Here is a 20,124-nt window from a genome sequence, read left to right as displayed (position 1 = left end):
TCAATGTTGTATTTGTGAAGCAGAAAAAGAAGAAGAAAACGAGCAAAAGGAAAATAATACACATCGGCAAGGAATGGTGCCATCTTTCCAGCCATCAAATACTTTCATTTGGTTTAAATGTGAAACGCTCTTTCCGTTCAGAGTCATTTTTGGTTTTGCAGCGGCGTGTTCAGTGTTTGTGTGGGTAATTTTTTTTCTAGCAATTGTTTGTGCCGTTCCTTGAAAGTCTTGCCACTGCATTCCTACGGCTTTTTCACATCACTTGAATGTGGTGTTTTGAAAATCATAAACTGTGCTACACATTCCTCATCTTGTGGAAGCATGATGGAAGATGAAACCTATACCGAAAAATTCGGTATATTTTTTTCTCCTTCTTCCTGCTCCTCCTCTTCTTCTTCTACTTCGTCTGATATATTCTTTTTTGTCGCAGAAAATATGTGCGCCGTTTGTCTTTCTCTCAATTGGTTCACAACTTGAACTTGTTTCCGAGTGGCTGAGGCATGGAGTGTGTTTGAGTGCGATTTTCGTGTGCGGCTGTTTTGCCTTCGTTTGCAAAATGATATATAAACACACATAGTGGCCTGGTCCCATAAAGAAAATAGTTTTGGGAGAACGCAAATATGATGAAGAAGAAAGAGGAGAGAGAGAGAGAGAGAGAGAGAGAGAGAGAGTATGTGTGTGTGTAAAGAAAAAGTCGTTGGATTCGCATCGCGACAGCGTCATCGGCAATGGTAGCATAAAGTGAAGAAAGAAAACGATAACGTTCATCGTTGAGTGGCAAACATACGGGCGCTATATCACATCCACACACACACACACACACCGACTGTGGAGCACATATGAACATCGCATCCAGATGGTTAAGATTCTTATATGTTTTATGTCAATTTGCGACATGTGGTAGGTTAACAAACCATAACTAAATCATATTAAGTTCCAAAACAGATATGTATGTACGCAAATATTAGTGTGTGCGAGGGGCGCGCGCGCGCACATAAGCGCGCATAACGAGGCGATATCGTACTGACGTGAAATGAGCGAATGGGCAATGGGAGATGCCAAAATCCAAGCCAAAAACCATCAACGAATATGAATTCGTGTGTTGTTATTTTTTTTTTCATTCTTTCGTTCTATCCCTCTCACTCTCCAAGCTTCTCAATGGTTGTGTGTCTTTCCATTTGTAAATCCTTCACTGTAACAAGACAACAAGGGGGAAAATACAGAATAAATGTTCTAAATAGCCCGAAGAAAACTACAAAATGACGAAAATAGCAATGACATAGTTGGGATGAAATCCCTGAAACAACGACAAAATGGTAAACCAGAGAAAAAAACATAACAACAACAACAACGAAGCGGCAAATGAGCAACCACTAAGCACATGAGCACAAATGAAGCAGAAAAAACAATGTTTGAATATACTGATGGGATGTTGAAACGCTGGAACCTTCCATGAAAACATTTCTCGTCCTTAGACCAATTTCTTTCTTTCTCCAAACATAAACGGAGCCTTTTTTCGGCGCATTGCTTTCGAATCCACAAACATTCAAATATTGCCATTTCAATGCGGAGCATCTCAACTATTCACATTGATGAGATGGGACCGAGAGAGGTTTGCAGATGGAATGGGAGGTCATGTAATGTTTGAAAACATTTCGAACATACACATCCACACATGCCGAAAATTAATTGATACTTTGATATGTTAATAGAAATGTTTGTTGTGTGATAAATACAGTGGAAACGAATAAATACATCACAAATTACTCAACTGAAAACTGAAAACTAATAATTCGGTTGGTGTGTATCGAGCGTGAACGGGACGAGAAATACTCAAATCATATTAGTTGTTATGGTTTACATGTTCATTTGGAATCTTAGTTTTGCCACAAACACAGGCACACCACACACACAAAACTAATTGTAAGAGCGAGCGAGAAGAGTGATGCAAGAAAACTGAAATCAAATAAAGCGGAAAGGAAAAATACATGTCTTTCGAAATCGGCAAACTATGCATATCCAAAATAGTTTGCATGGTTGGATTAACAAATAATCGATACAACATTGTAAATCGTTTTGGGCGATGTGTCGATTCGTTTGGAATGTAAAATATTTAATTAACGAACAAATGGCATTGATATCATTTACAATACGAGCGGGTGCACACATGCACACTCACACCCAGGCAGGCAACGATGGTGTAGATCATGTTTTTGGGGTTCACATTTAATTTTACACCGAAATAAACTATCGTTGTGAAGTTATCAAGTGTGTGGTGACCGACATCCGAGCACCAAAGGAAAGGAAAGAACGGGCAGCCCCCAATGCAGATGAATGAGAGAACGAGAGATAGAGAGAAAGAGCCACAGACCCTTTTCACAGTCTTATAAATGTCATCGATAATAGCAGGAAAAACTTGACAAGCCAAAAGAATTATGTGTATTTTTGGTGCTTGCCCACCACCATTGTCATTTCATCTCATCGCACCCAGAGTAGCCAGCAAGTTTTCGTGGCTGTGATTTTATACGTGCCTGAATAACGTCAAGTGGCCCATTTATTTCACTTTTTTTTTCTGTTCGGATTTCCTTTTTGGAAACCATATCTTTTGCATAAACCAATTCGATGCCACTATCACCACCACCGACGCCGCCGCCACTGCTATCGTCGTCGTTGTCGTGCAACGCGGCTAAAATGCGAACATTGGTGCATTCTTTGGGTCTATCTGCTTTACACTTTGTGGCGCTTAATTTGCAGCTCAAACCAATTTTTACATATCTTCCTCTGTATTCTTCGTCTCTCTTTTTTTCTGTGCTCGGCCGTCAGGCTCTTTTTTGGTTTTTCGGCTTTTGAATGTTTTATGCATTATACGACTCGTTGTCATCGCGAGTGGCCACTCTATTTTTAATACGACTCTTACTCATTCATTATTATCAGTCGGCACAAATTTTATCGCAACATTTGCCAAATAGGATTTTCCAATGAATTTGCGCATACGATAAAAGGATCCCCGAACGAAAACGAGAGAGAGAGAAAGAGAAAGAGAGAGATAAAAAACACACAAAAAAGCTGAGACAATCAACGAGAACAACGACCAACCACATACACATGCACACATTCCGAATGGAGAAGCAAAACATAAGAAATGCGAATTTAATTCGGATTTTCGTAAATATGTGCGCTTAAGTAGACTGAGCCATTTTGATTAGTATAAAGCACGGTATACCCGAATGCCGTTTGAAGAGGACTAAAGAATCCACATGCACACGGGCTTTTTGCAGAGAAAATTAACCGAAAAACTACGGAAAACGATTATGCGATGATGGTTTTTGTCGTCACCATATTTTTCTCTATATTGTTTTTTCTTCGCTCATTTATTCATCCATTCAATACGAATGAAACGTATGATACGTGAGAGCAAAAGACAATCGCATTATATTATTTATAGTTGGCGGTGCTTTTTTTCTTGTAAAACTGAACACTTCTCTTTAAGCGCCGCAATTTATATGTCAGTCGGTGTGTATTTCAACACCACAAATGCGGTGAATTCGAAATGGAGTAGTAAAATTTGTTTTCCGATAATCTTTAGCGCTTAAAAATGCGGTGTTATTAAAATGAACCGAAACACAGACACACACACACACAGAGGAAAAATCGAAACGACACACGTGAAAAAAAAACGGCTTAATTTACAATTCATTGACTTGCCGCATTTTCAATCTTCAATTATAGTAGCAAATGATAAAATCGTCTATTTGTTCTCTTGTTTTGCCAAATCTTTGGTTAGCATAATGGCAACTCGCGTCAATGTAAGAGAGATATACACACTTTTCATACCGAAAAAATAATAATCAAGCCATCTTACGAATTTTGGTTGATGCGCGCACGCGGTGTTTTTGTCTTCTTCCGTGCTTCGCAATTTTCAGCATACGCTTTTTTGATACCATTAAACGTTGAATGCAATACTTGGGAAAATGAGATACCCCCATTAAACGCGTCGATATTGCTGCAACGTAGTCATAGTCGTCGCGGCATCGTTGTCGTCATCACAAAATGAGACTATTGCCATTTTCGATTCCAACCACCAACGGTTGAGATAAGCTCATATATGCACAAACCATTTCCCAGTGTCAGACGGGTAAAAATAATTGCTCGCGATAACAGTAAAGACGAAAACGCAGAAAAAAGAGAGAAAAAAGAAAAGAAAAGCCAATACCGAATTTGGTATGGTGCACGAAGCGAGCAAGTATGCACACACATCGGCAGATATAGTACTCATTTGTTGTAAAAGCGAGCAAAAACCATCCAATGTAATCTGCTACTTTGGGCTGAATTCAAGCACCAATCTACAATATGTGACTATACTAGTTTTGGGCATTTTTGTGTAACCGTCAAAATTGTTTTTATTATTATTATTGTGTTTGTTCTCGTTCTTTCTTCCTATTATCACCAACAAACAAACACAAAAGCCATATCATCTTCAATGGCATTCAGTTGAAGCTAAGCAGTTTTGAGAGAAAGATAGAGACATCGTGTGCAAATAGTCCAATTGGAACAATTTCATGGTGTCGTCATTTATAATCGTTAGAACTAATTGATAATTGTGTTCATGCTGTTGCGAGCAAAAGAATGCACTGAAAATACGCAATTCCAAGTACCAAACATAAATCGGCATGCCATAATGTGGCCAAATACGCTGGTGTCCTTCATTTTGGCCAATACAGAGAGAGTGAGAGTGAGAGAGAGAGAGAGAGAGAGAGAGAGAGAGAGAGATTGAGACAGGAACACTTTCTGCGCACAAATATCAATCCATTTCTATTACACCTTCATTGTTGATATTGTTTTTGCATTTGATCCGAAGAAAACATTGCGTTCGCATTTCGGCCAAATAAAATCATAAAGAGAAACTAACCGAAAAAAATGAATTCATAAAAATGGGAGAGTGTGTGCGAGAGGAGAGGAGATTCTTTCTACTCAAGATGTGTATTATGGCTGGTGATATAGTTTTTGAACGCTTGTCAAGTGAAATGAAGCAGTTGCAATGATGGCCTTTTGCAGGTGAATGCCATGGGAAATTGCAAACCATAACTTTTGATCTGTGAACCAAGCTGCCGCTTAATTGTATTGTAAACAAACATTTTGTTCTCCTGCTGCTACCATGATGATGGTAGACAAAATATCCAAGGAATACATTTTTACACTCTCTACATGCAACTCAAACACTTTACCTCCTTTTAGCTCGGTGTGTGTATGTGCAATGAGCACGGTAGAAATACACACAAAAAACTGAAGGTGAGTGAGCGCGCGCGCGTGCTAGCACATTTGGAGACAATTCTATAAACATTTTCTATTTATTTAAATTAACGGATTATATGCTCAATGGATCAATTTTATGGATGGCTGTGCTTTGCTTTATCATACTGGAAAAATTGTTTCCAATTAATTTTCAAAACGAACTGAATTATAATTTCGAATTGTTGAACGAAGTTTATTTGTGAATTTATATAAACAAGAGCATATCGGGTGAAGTGGAAGAACGAACGAATGAATGAAATAAAAACACGGTGGATTATGCCCGCGCGAAAACTCGTCTCGTTAGTTGAGAAAAAAAAATCGAAATTTTCCGATAAATCCACATCGATGTTTTATGTATCCGCCCCAGGATTTTCGTTGTATTTATTTTAATTTATCTCATTGAATTCGTTCGAACGCACGAATCGGTCGAATTAAACGCATCGTTGGCTCAGAATAAACATGGAAAAAGGGGTTAGAACCAACATCTTAAAATTGTCTCTCATTATATTTGATGTCGTCGCATCCACACAAATCCACTGTCTATCTGTCGCTTTTCAATGGCATTTAATGTTGTTGTTGTTGTTGTTGTTTTTTTTCCGCTGTCTTCTTTAATCGTCACTCTCTTTCTCTCTTTTTCACGTTCATCAGCTAGGTATTTTAACTAATACCTTTAGTCTATAATCTGTCAAATTCGATTCGGTGTGTGTGTGTGTATTTGTTTTTGCGAAAGCGGCTTAATTGTCTGTCTTCTCAGTACAAATGGTGTATCTATAATTCGCACCACCGATTTTCTTCCATTCTCCCAACAAGCAGAGCACCCAAGTTTCAATGAAGCCGAAAATAATTACCACAAGACGACGACGACGACGACGACGAAGACGGCAACGACACACCGAGAATGAAAAGAGCAGTTTGCCAGAGTATGCATGTAATTAAATGCAGATAACAGCAGTTAAAACATCTATCGTGCATTATTCAGTTTATTTCTTTGCAATTCGCACCCGAAAAATATCGATTGGATGAACAAACAAACGAAACTGGTTTTTCGGTAATCGCGTGCAATGCTATATCGTTACGTTATGGGTTCGACAAAATTTTATTGGCTCAAAACGCATCTACTTGTGTGGCAACTTGTGTAAGACACAAGTACCAGCGCAAACAATACAGACACAGTTTTGGCCATGGTGTCGATGCGTTTAAGTTGTACGAATTCATCACCGTTTGGCTAAACGCCATGCAAAACTTTACACCCCAAAAAAAAGGAAATAAGACTCAAATAGACATTGCTATCGATGCAATCCAATTCGGCATCGAGTCAATCGAAATCAAGCTTCGTGATGTACATAACACCGAAGCAGAAAGTCAGTGAAAGAGATAGAGATAGAGAGAGAGTAAAAAGAAGAGATATTGCATTCGAGAAGCCATGGAACTGGTAATAATGATCTAAAAATATGAACTGAGTGAAGGAAAGATGCGCTATTGAACACTCCAACCAAATAATGAGTAATGGATCAATATAGTGGAGTAGACGAAGAAAAAGCCACCAACCAAGTCTTGATCTCGGTCTCTCATTCGTTTGCTTTGCCAATATATCCCTCTCCCTACTCTCTTCTCTTTCTCTCTTTCTCTCTTTCTCTCGATACGACCGAATAAAAACGAAATGAATTGGGAAAACAAAAAGTTGTTTTAAAGCAATTAGTTCTGAATGGGAATAAGGGCAAACATGAATACAACGCAATTTCAATGCGAAAAAGCGGCAAGTTTGACAGAGATCGATAGACGACTGTGAGTGGCGGAAACAAGGCTGTGATTCTCTGGAAATGCTATGCTCAGCTGTTGAGACAGAATGGGATAAAGAGAGAGAGAGAGAGAGAGAGAGAGAGAGAGAGAGAGAAATAGCAAGCGAACAATTACATAATAGGTCATACCTGAAGGGGATTTATACACATTGAAAGTTTTGATTATAAATTTTCGCTCAAACAAAGTTTTTTACTTGTTTTTTTTTCCTTTCGTTTTGCAGCTGTCTCTCTCCCGCTCTTGCTTTTTCAATTATTATTATTAATATTGTCTGTTCTGAAGGAATCTCCCTTTCTCTGTCCTTTTCGTGAGCCGTGTCTGAACGAAGAACGAATATATAGATAGGATATATTCGGGAGGAGGAGAAATAGGGCGCATTTTCCATATAGATTTGTTGAACTTCGATAATGCCAACGGCGTTCGCTGATCCATTCATACATTTCGTAAAGATAATTTTATCTTTTACATGTAAAAAGCACACAAGCAATAATGTCAAAACCGAATGTTCGTCGGTTTGTATGGCACTCTGGGTGTTTTTCTTCGTTTGGCTCGACGGAGATGATGACAACACCAACAACAGTAGCAGCAGCAGCATCAGCGTTTGCCCCAAATGAAAAGTAAACGAAACATCCGATGAGTTGTATGTCTGTGGATGTATCAAATGGCGATGTATAAGTAAATGAGTACTTAATGCCATTTCTCAATGATATAGTATTCAAAACTCCAGCGAAATTTCATTTTAACACTTGTATTTCCTTTAATTTTTGTTTATGTTTTTGTTTCTTTTTTTCGCCTCACTTCGTCGTCTCTCACTTGCCATTTTGTTCCCCTTTCGGTCTGAGGCATCCGCCGTTTTTGTGCACCACCACCACCGTCATTAAGATCGTCGTCGTTGTCGAGCCCGCGTCCTTGTCGACATCGTTTAAATTGCGCTGCTGAAGCAAGCATCGGCGTAAATTTACCGATAAATTCGCTGTTGGAATGAAACGTGCTTGAATGCGACCTCCTTGTGTAGTGAAACCTCGAAATTTTGCCCATTTATGCACGTTCTTACGGCATCCCGTCTATCTCCCTCTCTTGGCCTCTCTCTCTCTCTCTCTCTCTATCTCATTCGTCCCCACAACCACCATCATCATCACTGAAAAAATCTACCGAGTGAAATTCAATACTTTACCACATAATTTCCTTTCGCGTAATCGTTTAATTGTTGAGTGAATGTTTAATACAACGTCGAAACAAATTTACATCTCTGCTTGACATTCGTATCGTGAATGCGCTTGAAGCACAACACGCATACACACAAATCCGTACTGTGCGATATCGTTCGCTCCCTGCTTCTGTTGCCAGCCATTCCATAGTTTCGAACATTTATCTATCACACAAATTCATCTTTTCGTAAGATGGGTATTTTTGTTGGTGTCTATTTTTTATTCTCTTCCAAGTATTTAACTCCATCGCCTGCTTTTGCTCGTGTTCGTTCGATTCTCCGCTGGAAATAAACACTTGAAGCTGAATCCATTTGCTGGTGGTGGAGTTGCTGCTGCTGCTGCTGCTGCTGTGCTCACTCGGTCGTGGTGTGATTTTATCCATTTTTCTTACACCAGCGGCAAAGTTAACTTCTTTTTCTTTTAATTTTTCACTTTTGGAGTACTTTACACTCTTTACGTTTTACGCGAAATTAATCACACAAGAAAATTACAACCGAGAGCAAAAGACGCTAGACGGTGCGGAGCGAACAAAGAATGGATGTATGATGCCTTTTTTTCGGGACGACTGACAACAACGGAAAATAAAAGAAAGAGAGAGAGAGAGAGAGAGAGAGAGGATGGGAGAGAAAGGGAAAAACATTACAAAAGTAACTGAGTAAGAAAATTAAACTGCGACGCAAAAGATAAAGCAAAACAATAATAACGAAATATGAGGAAAAAAAAATATTTAAAACTAAAGCGCCAGAATAGAAAAACACTCACAAATTACGCCAATATACCGATAATAAAACTCCGAGCATCGGAAGTTACGTACAATTTTTGTTTGCTTTCATGGAGAAAAACAACAACGAGAACTTTAAGGAAATTTATGCTTTTTTTTTTATTTTCTATTCATTTCACTCTCTTGATCGCTCTTGCTTGTGCTCGTTCTATCTATTGCATGCGCACACCATATCTATGAGGCGATGTAAGATGATTCCGTAATATATGCGCTTTATCGCTGTATGCTCGTTGTTGCTGTGTATGTGTGTGTTTGCAATGATGGGCGCACTGTTTAAATTAAAACTTTTCATCAAGTCAAGTAAAATTTTCTCTCTACGAACGAAGCCAAAAAGAGATGGGTCCACAATATATACACACACATATATATATATATGTATACACATAAAAATGTTCGACGAACGCAACTGAAATGCGAGGAGAAGAAGAAAAAAGAAATGTGTGCCATGGTCTTGGTCTGGCATTCCGGGCCGTAGATGGAATTAACAAATGAACTTCGTTTGATATAAATATTCACGCTGCAAAATGCAAGGCTTTTGGCTCAACTTTAAATCAAATGCAAATTGCAGTGCGCCATTCATTTCGTCTGGATGCGTTTTTACTTTCTCCGTCTAAATTGCATTGCATTGCTACTGGTTTCTTGCTACTGGTATGATTTTTTTTCCTCTCTCTCTCTCTCTCTCTCTCTCTCCTCTCACTTCGCTACTTCTCTCAATCTCCCGGTAAAATGTGAGCACAAATTAATGTTTACACAAAATCATCCTTCCATAAGCACAAGTGAAAAGAGTCTCTTGATTTCTTTTCAATGTTCATCCAGAACAGTTCTGGTTGTTACTTAATTTTTTTTAGTCCCAACATTTTCTCTCTCGCTTTGCCTGGTTTTTTTTTCTCTAGCCTCTTCAACAGCCAACCAATTGAAGCATCGACGGCTCGATGCACTCAATTTTTTCTCATTCGTTCACTCACTTCTTCCAAAACTCGTGTTTTACTTGCGATTTGTTTTTGTCAGTCGTTCGTTCGTTTAGTACCAGTTGTTGCAAACTGCACATGAGCACTCAAAACATTAGAGCGGAATATTGTAAATACCGAAACATTTCTTTCTTGTCGGTTACGAAGCGAAAAATTTAAAAGTTTATTTTTTTCTTCGCTTGCGTCGATGATTTTCCTTCAAGAGTATGAAAATTGAAAACCAAATTTATTTGCTCGTGGTGCTGTTTCATCGAAAGAAAATTTGTCACATTTTCAACTTGGCTTGAATAGTGTGAACTTGTAGCGCGCTCGCACATGTAAATGGACGAAAAATTTTATGCAGAAATGAAAATTGCACACAATTTATGTTGCTTCTTTTTAAATAACAAAAATAATATTGTGTTGAAAAGAAAACATCAATCGTTAAGTGCAATAAATTCAGGGTGGTGAAAAATAAACTAACTCTGTTTTGTGGCAAAATTTTTATTTTTTTGTATAAAATGCAAAGTCGAACCTTTGAAGTAAATGAAATTTTTTGCAGAAATGAAAAGTGAACAATTTTATCTCATTCGAAAAATGACAATATATTTTTGCTACTTTTTGCGTATTGGATTTTGAATACGACCGCTAAAAATAATAGTATTAGATGCCCGGTGTCGAACAAAAAACACAAACGGATGATCAACTACGATACGAGGTAGCTTTAAAGCAACTTTAAATGCCTGTGTGCCTAAAAAAGAATAGATTTCATGAGAATTCTACTTCATTTCAAAGAACATGAGAAACTCACTGCCAATATTGAGACCTCCTTTAGTCCCGAGAGTTCCCAACTCATCAATGCCAAAATATGCTTTTTGAATGATTTTATCAACATGAAATGTTGCATCGCATCCGGAAAATTCACTTAAATCGGCATTGTCACTAAATATTTCAGTAATATTCAGCTGTAAGTGGGAAAAATAATTAATCTCCATGATAGAATAATAAAAATGATTGTAAATACATACATTTTTCAAAATTGTATTTAATTCGATGTCAAAGTCAATTTCGCTCATTGCCAAGGTTCTTCATAATATATTTAAGTTCATAGTCATTCAGTTTGGCTTCAAGATCGGTTAGGCCCGTGCGATTATTGGGCAATACGATAACAAACGTGAATTGTGTATTACCAAAATAGATCTCAACCGCCGAAGCATCCAAACCGTGTAGGTACTTGTAATTGTGTATTGGACCATACACATTTCGAGTTTTGATGCACATGTACTCGACCTCGACGGTTTCATTTTCACCGATAAAAAAGTCGCCACGGTACGTACAGTCTTTTTCGAATGGATAGAGCCAATTGTTATTGAAATGAATGGTATTTACCAAAATTATGTTCGATTCCTTATTCAGCATGCTCGGCATTATTATATTTTGAACGATTTTGTTCGTTTTCCTTTCAACAAATTGATTAATCATTCATATACTGTTATTTTGTTCCCTAAAATTGAGATGTTCAACTCCTGATGCAAATTTGGAATTTGCAATTTGTTGAAATTGTTCGCTGATTCCACACTTTTCCTGCACATAAATTTGGTTCACAGTGGCTATGGTGTAATCGTCATCTTTTATCTTTGAATCAAGGTCATAAAACTGATTTGCAATGGCCGTTTTATTGATGCTCAAGTGCAACCCTTTTCTTAGTTCTGCATAGGTTGTACCATTTGTAGCTTGAGTCAGAAGCGCAAGCGAGTTTGCAACCGAAAGCGGTGAAATGATCACATTTTCCGTGGGTTTTAATTGAATACTTTGCTGTGGCCAAGAAATAGATATAATATATGAATTAATATGGAACTTATTGATTTTTTTTCAATTTACCCGGTAAAGATCAAAAGTAAAATTTGAAACTCCCTGCGCCAGTTCATATTTAATTGTAACACTATTCTCAACTCTGAACGAAGCCACAAGCGAACAATGCAACATCAACAAATCTAGAGAGAAATATGTAAATTCAAACAATTGAATCAAGATAGTCAAATGTTGGATGCGATAGTCAGTAATTACGATAGCAAATTTTTAATATTTCCATAGGTTTGACTGTAGTAAAACGAAGAAACTTTAAAAAACGTATATTCTCTTCTGGATGGAGGTGGACGTATGACTCGATAGATAAATAGACTGCAAATGAAGCCAATACTCTATTTTGGGTACTTTGAATGAAAGACAGCAATTTTCATTCATTTCACTACTGCTTTTTTTATTAATCAAATCAACTTAACTCAAAAATTTATTAAATTGCCTCTTCTTAACAAATCGGTATATTTATATATAATAGAACAGGAAACCGCCATTAAAATTCAACAACATTTTTGGTGACCAGTCTGATATGAGCACATATACACTCATTTGTATTACCATTGTCAGAAATCTATTGGTGAGACGTAAAAGAAAGTATGTTTCTTTTCGATTTTAAATATTTGAAAAAGAAAGTATGTTCTTTTGTGATACTGTTTGTGTTAAAAGAATGTATGTTCAATTTTCGTGGGTAGTCATGGATTTTAATTAATGCACCCATTTGCACCGTTCTGAGAAAAGTACTCGACAGATAATGTTTATGGATGGAACACAAATGACGTGTTTACTTCGTAATTATGACAAGGAATTAATTTTTTAAAAAAATGTAAATTTCCTCGTTGTTGTTTGCGGTTTTAAGCGGATCATAAACATGTCTTATTTGCTCGCATTTTTTTCCTTCGCTGCTGTCGTTGTTGATGCGCCTTCAAAAAAAAAACTGCATACATAAATGGCGAATCACACTTGCTGCCGGTTTATGTGTTGCACCAAACCACCACCACCGATTTGCGATAAGTATTATTGCATTTGTTTTCGAATTTCGTGGAATGAATTTGCTTGCAATTTTTATTTGAATTGCTGATTTTTATCGCAAACTCACAAAAATGGCTATTTATTGCGATTTTCAGTGGAAGATTTGCTTCACACAAAAGACAGCGTTCATACAAGGGCAAGCCAAGGAAGAAGAAGCACGGACGGTATTTTAGTCATTCATTGACTGAACATGATAAAAGTGCATGTTTTTGCCTCATAATCAGACGATTTGTGGCCTGAGAAACGATGAAAATGCGCCCAGATGTGCATGTTATGTGCTCAGCTAACGACCCATACACATCTTGTAATTAGCTTTTTCATCACGAACACAACCGCCATCCATTGACGATTGTCATTCTCTCAAATGCTTGGAACGCAACGAAAGCGATCTTATGCATCCACAAATAAGAAAGAAAAATATTTAAAAAAAAAACAGTGACCGAAATAATAATGAGAAGAAAAAAAACCTTGGTAATATGTTCAATGTCATAAAAAATGGTTTATCAAAGAACCAGTAATAAAAATCGCCTCTGCTTAGCGTGCGCGTATGGGACTTACTAGACTGAACATTAACATATCGAAGAACAAAATGAAGAAAAAAATAACAAACAAACCCAAAATCGGCAACAAAATGCAACAACAAAAATTGACACAAAAATTAACAATAAATGTAAAATGATACGAAAATCAAAGTGAGTGTTAAGCCGAGCTCACATGGCGCGCCGCTTGAATGGGAAAAAAATAAATAAAATACGACCGCAGCCGGTTTTATTTGATGTGTCCACAGAGAGAGAGTGAGCGAAAGAGGGAGACCGTGATCAGAGAGAATCGAATGGAATGAAACGAAATAAAAGCGGTTATGCTTCAATTTATCGCATTAAAATCTGAAAATATCGTAATTTCTTTGGTAAAATTGCAATTAAAAGAGAAAATGTTGATGTTGTTGTGTCTGTTTCTCTCTCTCTCACACACACACATTTGATAGTCGCTGAGTCGCTTGCTCGCTATCTTGTCGAGTGTTTTAATCAATCGTTCTCGTTTCGTCTTCGGCCAATATATCACGCAGCCAACAGCGATTTATCACACAATATAAGAACGGCACACAATATGTGCATGCAGAGTGCGTGCGTACGCACAGCTCGGCCGCTCAGTGCTGGGGAATAATCACAAAGCGAAAAGTGAAACAGATGAGTGAGAGCGGGTGAAAGCGACGTCAAGATAAATAAAACCCGAAAAATGTAAGACAAAAAAAAAAATTATTAAACGACATCCACAAAAATATGGTCCATTATCTGAAGCGAAATGCTGGCGAAAGCATGCAAAAACGAACGAAAAACAAATCCACTTTTATTGATGAGCAACACGGAAAATGTTATCGGGTTATTTTCGCTGTTGTTGTGCTGGTCGGCATTGCCATTTGCTGAATTTTGTGCGAATGCACACCACATCATTTCGTGATGTGTTATTGTAATTCATTGGCATCATTTACAAATAAATGAAGTGTCTTTTACCGAAAAACAAACAGTACGCACACACACACACACACACTGAATGAACATTTGCTGCGGAGAATGTCATCTCTTGGTGATGACTGGATCGATTGCTGCATTCAATGATTGTGATGATGTGAGCGATAGCAAGCAACGAACCAAGCGACTTTGACACCCAGAAATGCGTCTGACACATTAAATTAATGAATATCTATGAGATATTACGAACAACTAATAAATTATTATTGACGGCTCGGCAATGACGACAGTATTGATGGTTTTGTTTCGGTGATTCGGTTCTGCTACTGCTTTTTTCGCTTTTTTTGTCTGTCTGTCGCGTCTTGTGTTGCGTCTTATGAGTGGTTTGCTGATGATGAGAGCATGAAACCAACATGATTGACTATTACTATGCGAGTGTAATGCCAATCGTAATTTACATGATAGCATAGTATAATTTCATATTTCACCCCTGTCGATCCTCAAATATCCATGAATACTTTCGATTAGCTGCAAATTTGTTTGGCAATCGATGACGAAGTGCTTATCTATTGCGTAATACTATCTGACACACACATATTAAGAGTGTGTGTGTGTGTGTGTGCGTGTGGAGGATCAATACACATTGAGACGTTTGGCAACACCATCAGACTAACTGAATTACCAAGTTTTTGCTTTTGACTGACAAGTCGCTTTTCTTCTAATAGCTTGGAAAACTTTTCGCAAATGTATCAACACGGATTCCTTTTTTATTGTTCGTTCGCAAGCTGCTGTGCGTTGCCGGTCGCACTGCATCTGTACCATGTGTATGTATGTGTGTGTGTGTGTCAACGAAATGAAAAACTTTCGATGATAAACTTGTCAGAGTTGGTGTCTAACATGCACACATTCCCCATATGAATTGATCGACAACAAAAGAGAGACAGTGAGAGAGTGTTGTTGCAATTGCGAATGCATAAATCAATCAATTTCGGACACTGGAAATGAACAGTCGTACGTGATATATGCTTCAAATAATGACAAATGCAGTGTAAAATTTATTTCATTCCTTTAAATCATCGTGTTCGATAGAGAGAGAGAGGTAGAGGGAGGTTGACTATGGGTATCAGTTGCTCTTTTCATGTATGTTGGTCAAAGAAGGATTGGACGCGTAATTCAAGTGTTTAAGCTAGTTGCTTGCAATCATTCAGATTTAATTGCTTGAAAATCTGCAAACAAATTGAGATTTGCGCGACAAACGAACGGAGAAAGAGAAAGAGAAAGAGAAAGAGAGAGAGAGAGAGAGAGAGAGAGAGAGAGAGAAAGAGAGAGGAGGAGGAGGATGATATGTGATTCATATGTACACATGGTGAATTGACATCAATAAATGCTTGTCTAATTATTCCACCCCATGTCGATAATGAAGAGAAAATTATGGTCAGTTTCGTTGGCATCGGTGCAACGACAGCTAAAGTTCATTAAGCCATTGGTCATTTGAAAATACCGTATTTAGATGTCAATGGATTTAGATTTTACAGCCACACTCGTTACTCATTCTCTTCCACCATTTGGGACTTACATGCGCTTGCCGCAGCTCTCGCGAATACCTCAACATGCCTCACAAACATTTGTTTCACATTTCACATAATCAATAGGTATTGACATCTGCGGCAATCTCATTCACTTGATTCTATCTCTCGCTCGCTTTTGTTCTCTTTCCTTTCACTCTCTCTCTCTCTCTCTATCTTTCTCTCCGGTTGTCATTTCTAATTATACACACATGCGATAAATTTTGGCGTACTTAGATTGTGTTCGATATGTGTGCGCGCACACACACTCACATCCGACTACTTGAATCAATCGTATCAACGATTGCGAAAATGCACATATAATTCATTTCAATACCGTCGAAATTGAATTCATTAAACGGTGATGTTCTCTTTCAATTAGCGAGAGTGAGTGGCATGGCCACTTCGCCGACGGCAGTGATACCGGATGGTAAACTGAAATTCGATAATGGTAAAATCCGCATTAAAACAACGACGATCATTGAACATACCATTAAAAGTTGAGGCACACGTAAACAGAGCGCGCCAAACACTTGACTCAATCAGATGGTTTCTGTCAAAATTACACGAGGATAAGAACGTAAAGAATTGCTCGGCTTTATCCATGTATACATCCATTATGCGAACGATGCAAAGTGATGTGTGTGTCCTGATTTAATGTAGAAAAATATATACACACACACACACACACACACACACACACACACACACTATAATCTGTGTATTGAATGGTGTTCGGCTGAATGTGTTATGCCATGTTAACATTGTCGTGTTGATGGCATCAACAACTCCATTCCTTATAACATAAATACCATTTCACTCTGTGTGTGTGTGTCTCTTCTTTCATGTTCGATGGCTGTTGATGAATTTGACTTATGCTTCTGTTGTCACATCGACTTGTTTTTTCAACATGATTATCATTATTGTTAGCAATTCATCTATAAATTTTAATGCATTCGCGTGATTTTGTGTAGGTGTTTATATGTATATCGTTGTCGCAAACATCCTCTAGCATCTCAATCCACTCATCCTCTATTATTCGATGTGATTTTACTAACACACGTGTATAGTGAATTTTAGCTCGGCATTCGAAAAATTTGTTCATTCTATCATGTACTAATCGAAAAAAAAATCCGTTTTTTACCTTATTTTAAAGCGTTTCCTCTTCTCTTTCCTTTCTGATGTCAACATTAGAATGTTCGTATACGTACACGTCAAAAATGATAAAATCAATGTACATCTTTCACTTGGGAAAAATACATTGCGGAATAATGTCAAACAAGCGATAAGCGGGTAACATATGAAATAAGGCGAACTTTTGTACATATAATTTATTGAAAATGCTACTTCATGCGCGCCATGCCGTACACACTGTAATTTCTTCTTCGCTGTCATTCGTTTACAGCGAAAACTTAAAATTACGTAAATAAATTGCAAAGTCGAAAATGTGCGCACGGAAAAAATAATAATCAACAACTCAATTCAATATAGGAAATTGATAATACCAAAATACCTAAGCCAAAACGGAATTCCCAATTCATGATGCGAACGAATGTTAGAGAAAGAAAAAGGTATTGCGAGATTGAGCGAGCTAGATTGAAAAACGGAGGAAGGCAGGCATGGTGGATGTGTGAGAGAGAGAATGAATTGTAGCAAATGAGAAAAATGTGATTGAATTAATGTCGAAGATAGCCAATTCGAAATAAAAATGATAAATCTGTTGAAAATATTTTTAGTCGAAAAATTCCAAAGCACAGAACATTGGAATGTCGTCGAAATGAAGGAGGAAGGGGAAAAAATGAAATACTTTCTGTCTTTTTTTTTCATTCATTCTACGTCTTTTTCACTGGTTACAATCTATTCTAGTTTAGATACGTGGTGGTATGTTTCCTGTAAAAATCGCTTCGTTGTAGCTCTCAACACATTCGTAATGCAAACTGAATGGTGTGTGTGCGTTGTTGTTGTTGCAGGAACTAATCATTTGTCAGTGGGGCAGATTAGTTGAAACCGATCACGTAGCAATGGTTATGATTTATTGACTGTTTCCATAACGGAAGGCCTCACCTTAATCAGCCCCATCATTGTATGGGAAACGCCACGGAGAGACACACACAGAGAGCGAGAGAGAGAGAGTTCTTTCGCAGAGAGGGTGAAAGTGCGGGACTTCGAATCATATGGGATTCGCCTTGAAGGCGAGCACATAAAAACTACATGCACTGAATAAAACGATGTCATAAAATGCCATAAAGTAAATAATATTTTCGTTTTGGCTTTCAACGCTAACATTCCACACCAACATCTATATGTGCCAGTACAGCGCGGAGCAATAAAAAAAATATATATGAAGACACCAAGTGGTGATGGTGGTGGCCGGTCCCAAAAATAAATCTCTGGTTTTGTTTGCTAATAGTGCAATGAATCTGGAGCACGAAACCGGGCGCTCAAGCTAAAATCATGCCAGCCACATTTTCGACACCCTCCCGTCTCCATAATTTGTTTCATTTTTTTTTCACACCATTGCGATATATATGTGCACAATTTTCACACGCATACACCACATAACTTTTCATAAATATTTCATTTTGCCGATAAACAGACCCAATTTACGGACTAATTATATTTATAATTTTATTTTTCGTCAACGCATTTGAATCTATGATCGTGCCAAAACGAAATGTGTACCAGGGGCTCATTTTGAGGAGGACGAATACATTTGGCGTTACGATTTGACATTCGGTCAAAACAAATCGAATGTGTTTTGAGGACGCGTCAAAGCATCATATTTCTAAATAAGTAACATATATTTCATTCACCAGACACTTCACCTTTTCTTCGTCGATTTTTTTTTCTGCTTCGAATTCTCCTGGTTTTTCAGACTCCATTTGAACTCTTCAGCCTGGTTAATAGTTTCGACGTTGGGGAAAAAAAAGATGATTGTTTGCACGAAATGAACGAAGCAAGAAAAAAAAACAGAGTAGGATGAATGAAAAATGATATGAAGAGTGGTGCTGGTGGTGCGCAGCCCCTCGATGAAACCTTTTTAACAAATTGATATTTTTTGGTTATCTGTCTCTTGTTGTGCGTGCACAGTGCACACGACCCAATGGGACCTATTTGGAGTAATTATCGAGTACGCGCAGACATTGCAGCAAGAGACGGAGTTCAAAAATTCAGCAAACACACCAATAAATAATGGTTGACAATTTGTATTATGTGCAAACGGTATTTACGCCAAATGTGTATGTCGAAATGCGTTCTCTCTCACTCACTCATTCACTGTGAATGGGGTTTGAGCTGTGATGAGGCCTGAAGTATGCGACTGCTGTGCATGAAAAAGAGAGAGAAGCGAAAAATGTGGCATGCTATGTATGTGTACGTTGTGCGTTTTTACATTTCTCATATCATTTTTTTTTTCGGTTGTTGCTGTTGTCATTTTCTCTTTTTGCTCTCCCCAAAAAATTGTGTGCATTGTAATAAATTATACTTGCGGGACTATGGGATTATTCGCGCATTTATAGACATTAATAAAATTTATTTATATTTATAAATGTTTAAATAAATGCACAATGTTTTTGTTGTTGGCGCTGCTGCTGCTGCTGCTGCTGCTGCATCTCGTGTGCCTTTGCAATCATTGTATTCATCGATGTTTCATGTTTCTTTCTTTCTCTCTCTCTCTCTTTTTAATTCCGTTCGCCTGTTCGACCGATATTATGCGATTCAGTTTGTTGTGCACTTTGGCAATCACAATCATTTTACAAATATGTGGAATGAACAGTGTCACAATGGGTCTGATATCTTAATGGAGTTTTTGCAGAACATGCTTACAATTTTTTAGTTGAGTGCGTCATAAGTTGTTCATGTCATTTATGATTCCATGCGACATGCCAAAAGAAATGCCGAGTGGAATAGCGACAAACAAAAAAAACAACGTAAAAAAAATGAGCCAATTTCGAAACGGGAAAAAGAGCACAGATTAAATTAATCATGAGATATGATGAGGATTGGATCAGACAAAATATTCAAATTGCTAACATCGTCCAAACGATGTCAATTGAATGCGTTCACGCATTTGATACGTACATGGAGAGCGTTTAAATCGGCTAAACAAATGACATTAAAATATTCGAATTTTTTTAAAATGCATTTAAAGGCCACAAAATTCAGTCATTGCACCGA

The 20,124-nt window shown here is 37.7% G+C and overlaps 2 protein-coding genes across 8 annotated transcripts in view; one reads left to right on the top strand and one right to left on the bottom strand.

Annotated features, from left to right (window-relative positions):
• LOC129576675 (nephrin) overlaps positions 1–20,124 on the top strand; it is a 395,651-nt gene that overhangs the window by 205,624 nt on the left and 169,903 nt on the right. The gene's annotated exons all lie outside the window — the stretch shown is intronic.
• LOC129576684 (neuroserpin-like) lies at positions 10,573–11,652 on the bottom strand. 3 transcript variants are annotated; one of them, XM_055462107.1, is made up of 3 exons: positions 11,415–11,652; positions 10,837–10,990; positions 10,573–10,776 (listed from the first exon to the last, which is right to left on the bottom strand). In XM_055462107.1, the coding sequence occupies exons 1-3, from the start codon at positions 11,505–11,507 to the stop codon at positions 10,640–10,642; spliced, it is 384 nt and encodes a 127-aa protein (XP_055318082.1). In that variant the 5' UTR covers positions 11,508–11,652; the 3' UTR covers positions 10,573–10,639. The 3 variants fall into 3 exon arrangements, with proteins under 3 accessions (XP_055318082.1, XP_055318083.1, XP_055318084.1); XM_055462108.1 differs by lacking the exon at positions 11,415–11,652 and adding an exon at positions 11,054–11,145; XM_055462109.1 differs by lacking the exon at positions 10,573–10,776 and having other exon boundaries at positions 10,851–10,990; positions 11,054–11,652.

Source organism: Sitodiplosis mosellana, unplaced genomic scaffold (genome assembly GCF_009176505.1).
Source record: "Sitodiplosis mosellana isolate CC-2019 unplaced genomic scaffold, AAFC_SMos_1.0 Smas_scaffold_6191, whole genome shotgun sequence".
Lineage (NCBI taxonomy): Eukaryota > Metazoa > Arthropoda > Insecta > Diptera > Cecidomyiidae > Sitodiplosis > Sitodiplosis mosellana.
Note: the sequence above shows the minus strand (reverse complement) of the source record. Positions and strands in the feature narration are given on the sequence as shown.

What these genes read in the sequence shown, in the direction of transcription:
- LOC129576684 (XM_055462109.1), bottom strand. Translation starts at nt 11,507, where the DNA reads ATGATTAATCAATTTGTTGAAAGGAAAACGAACAAAATCGTTCAAAAT.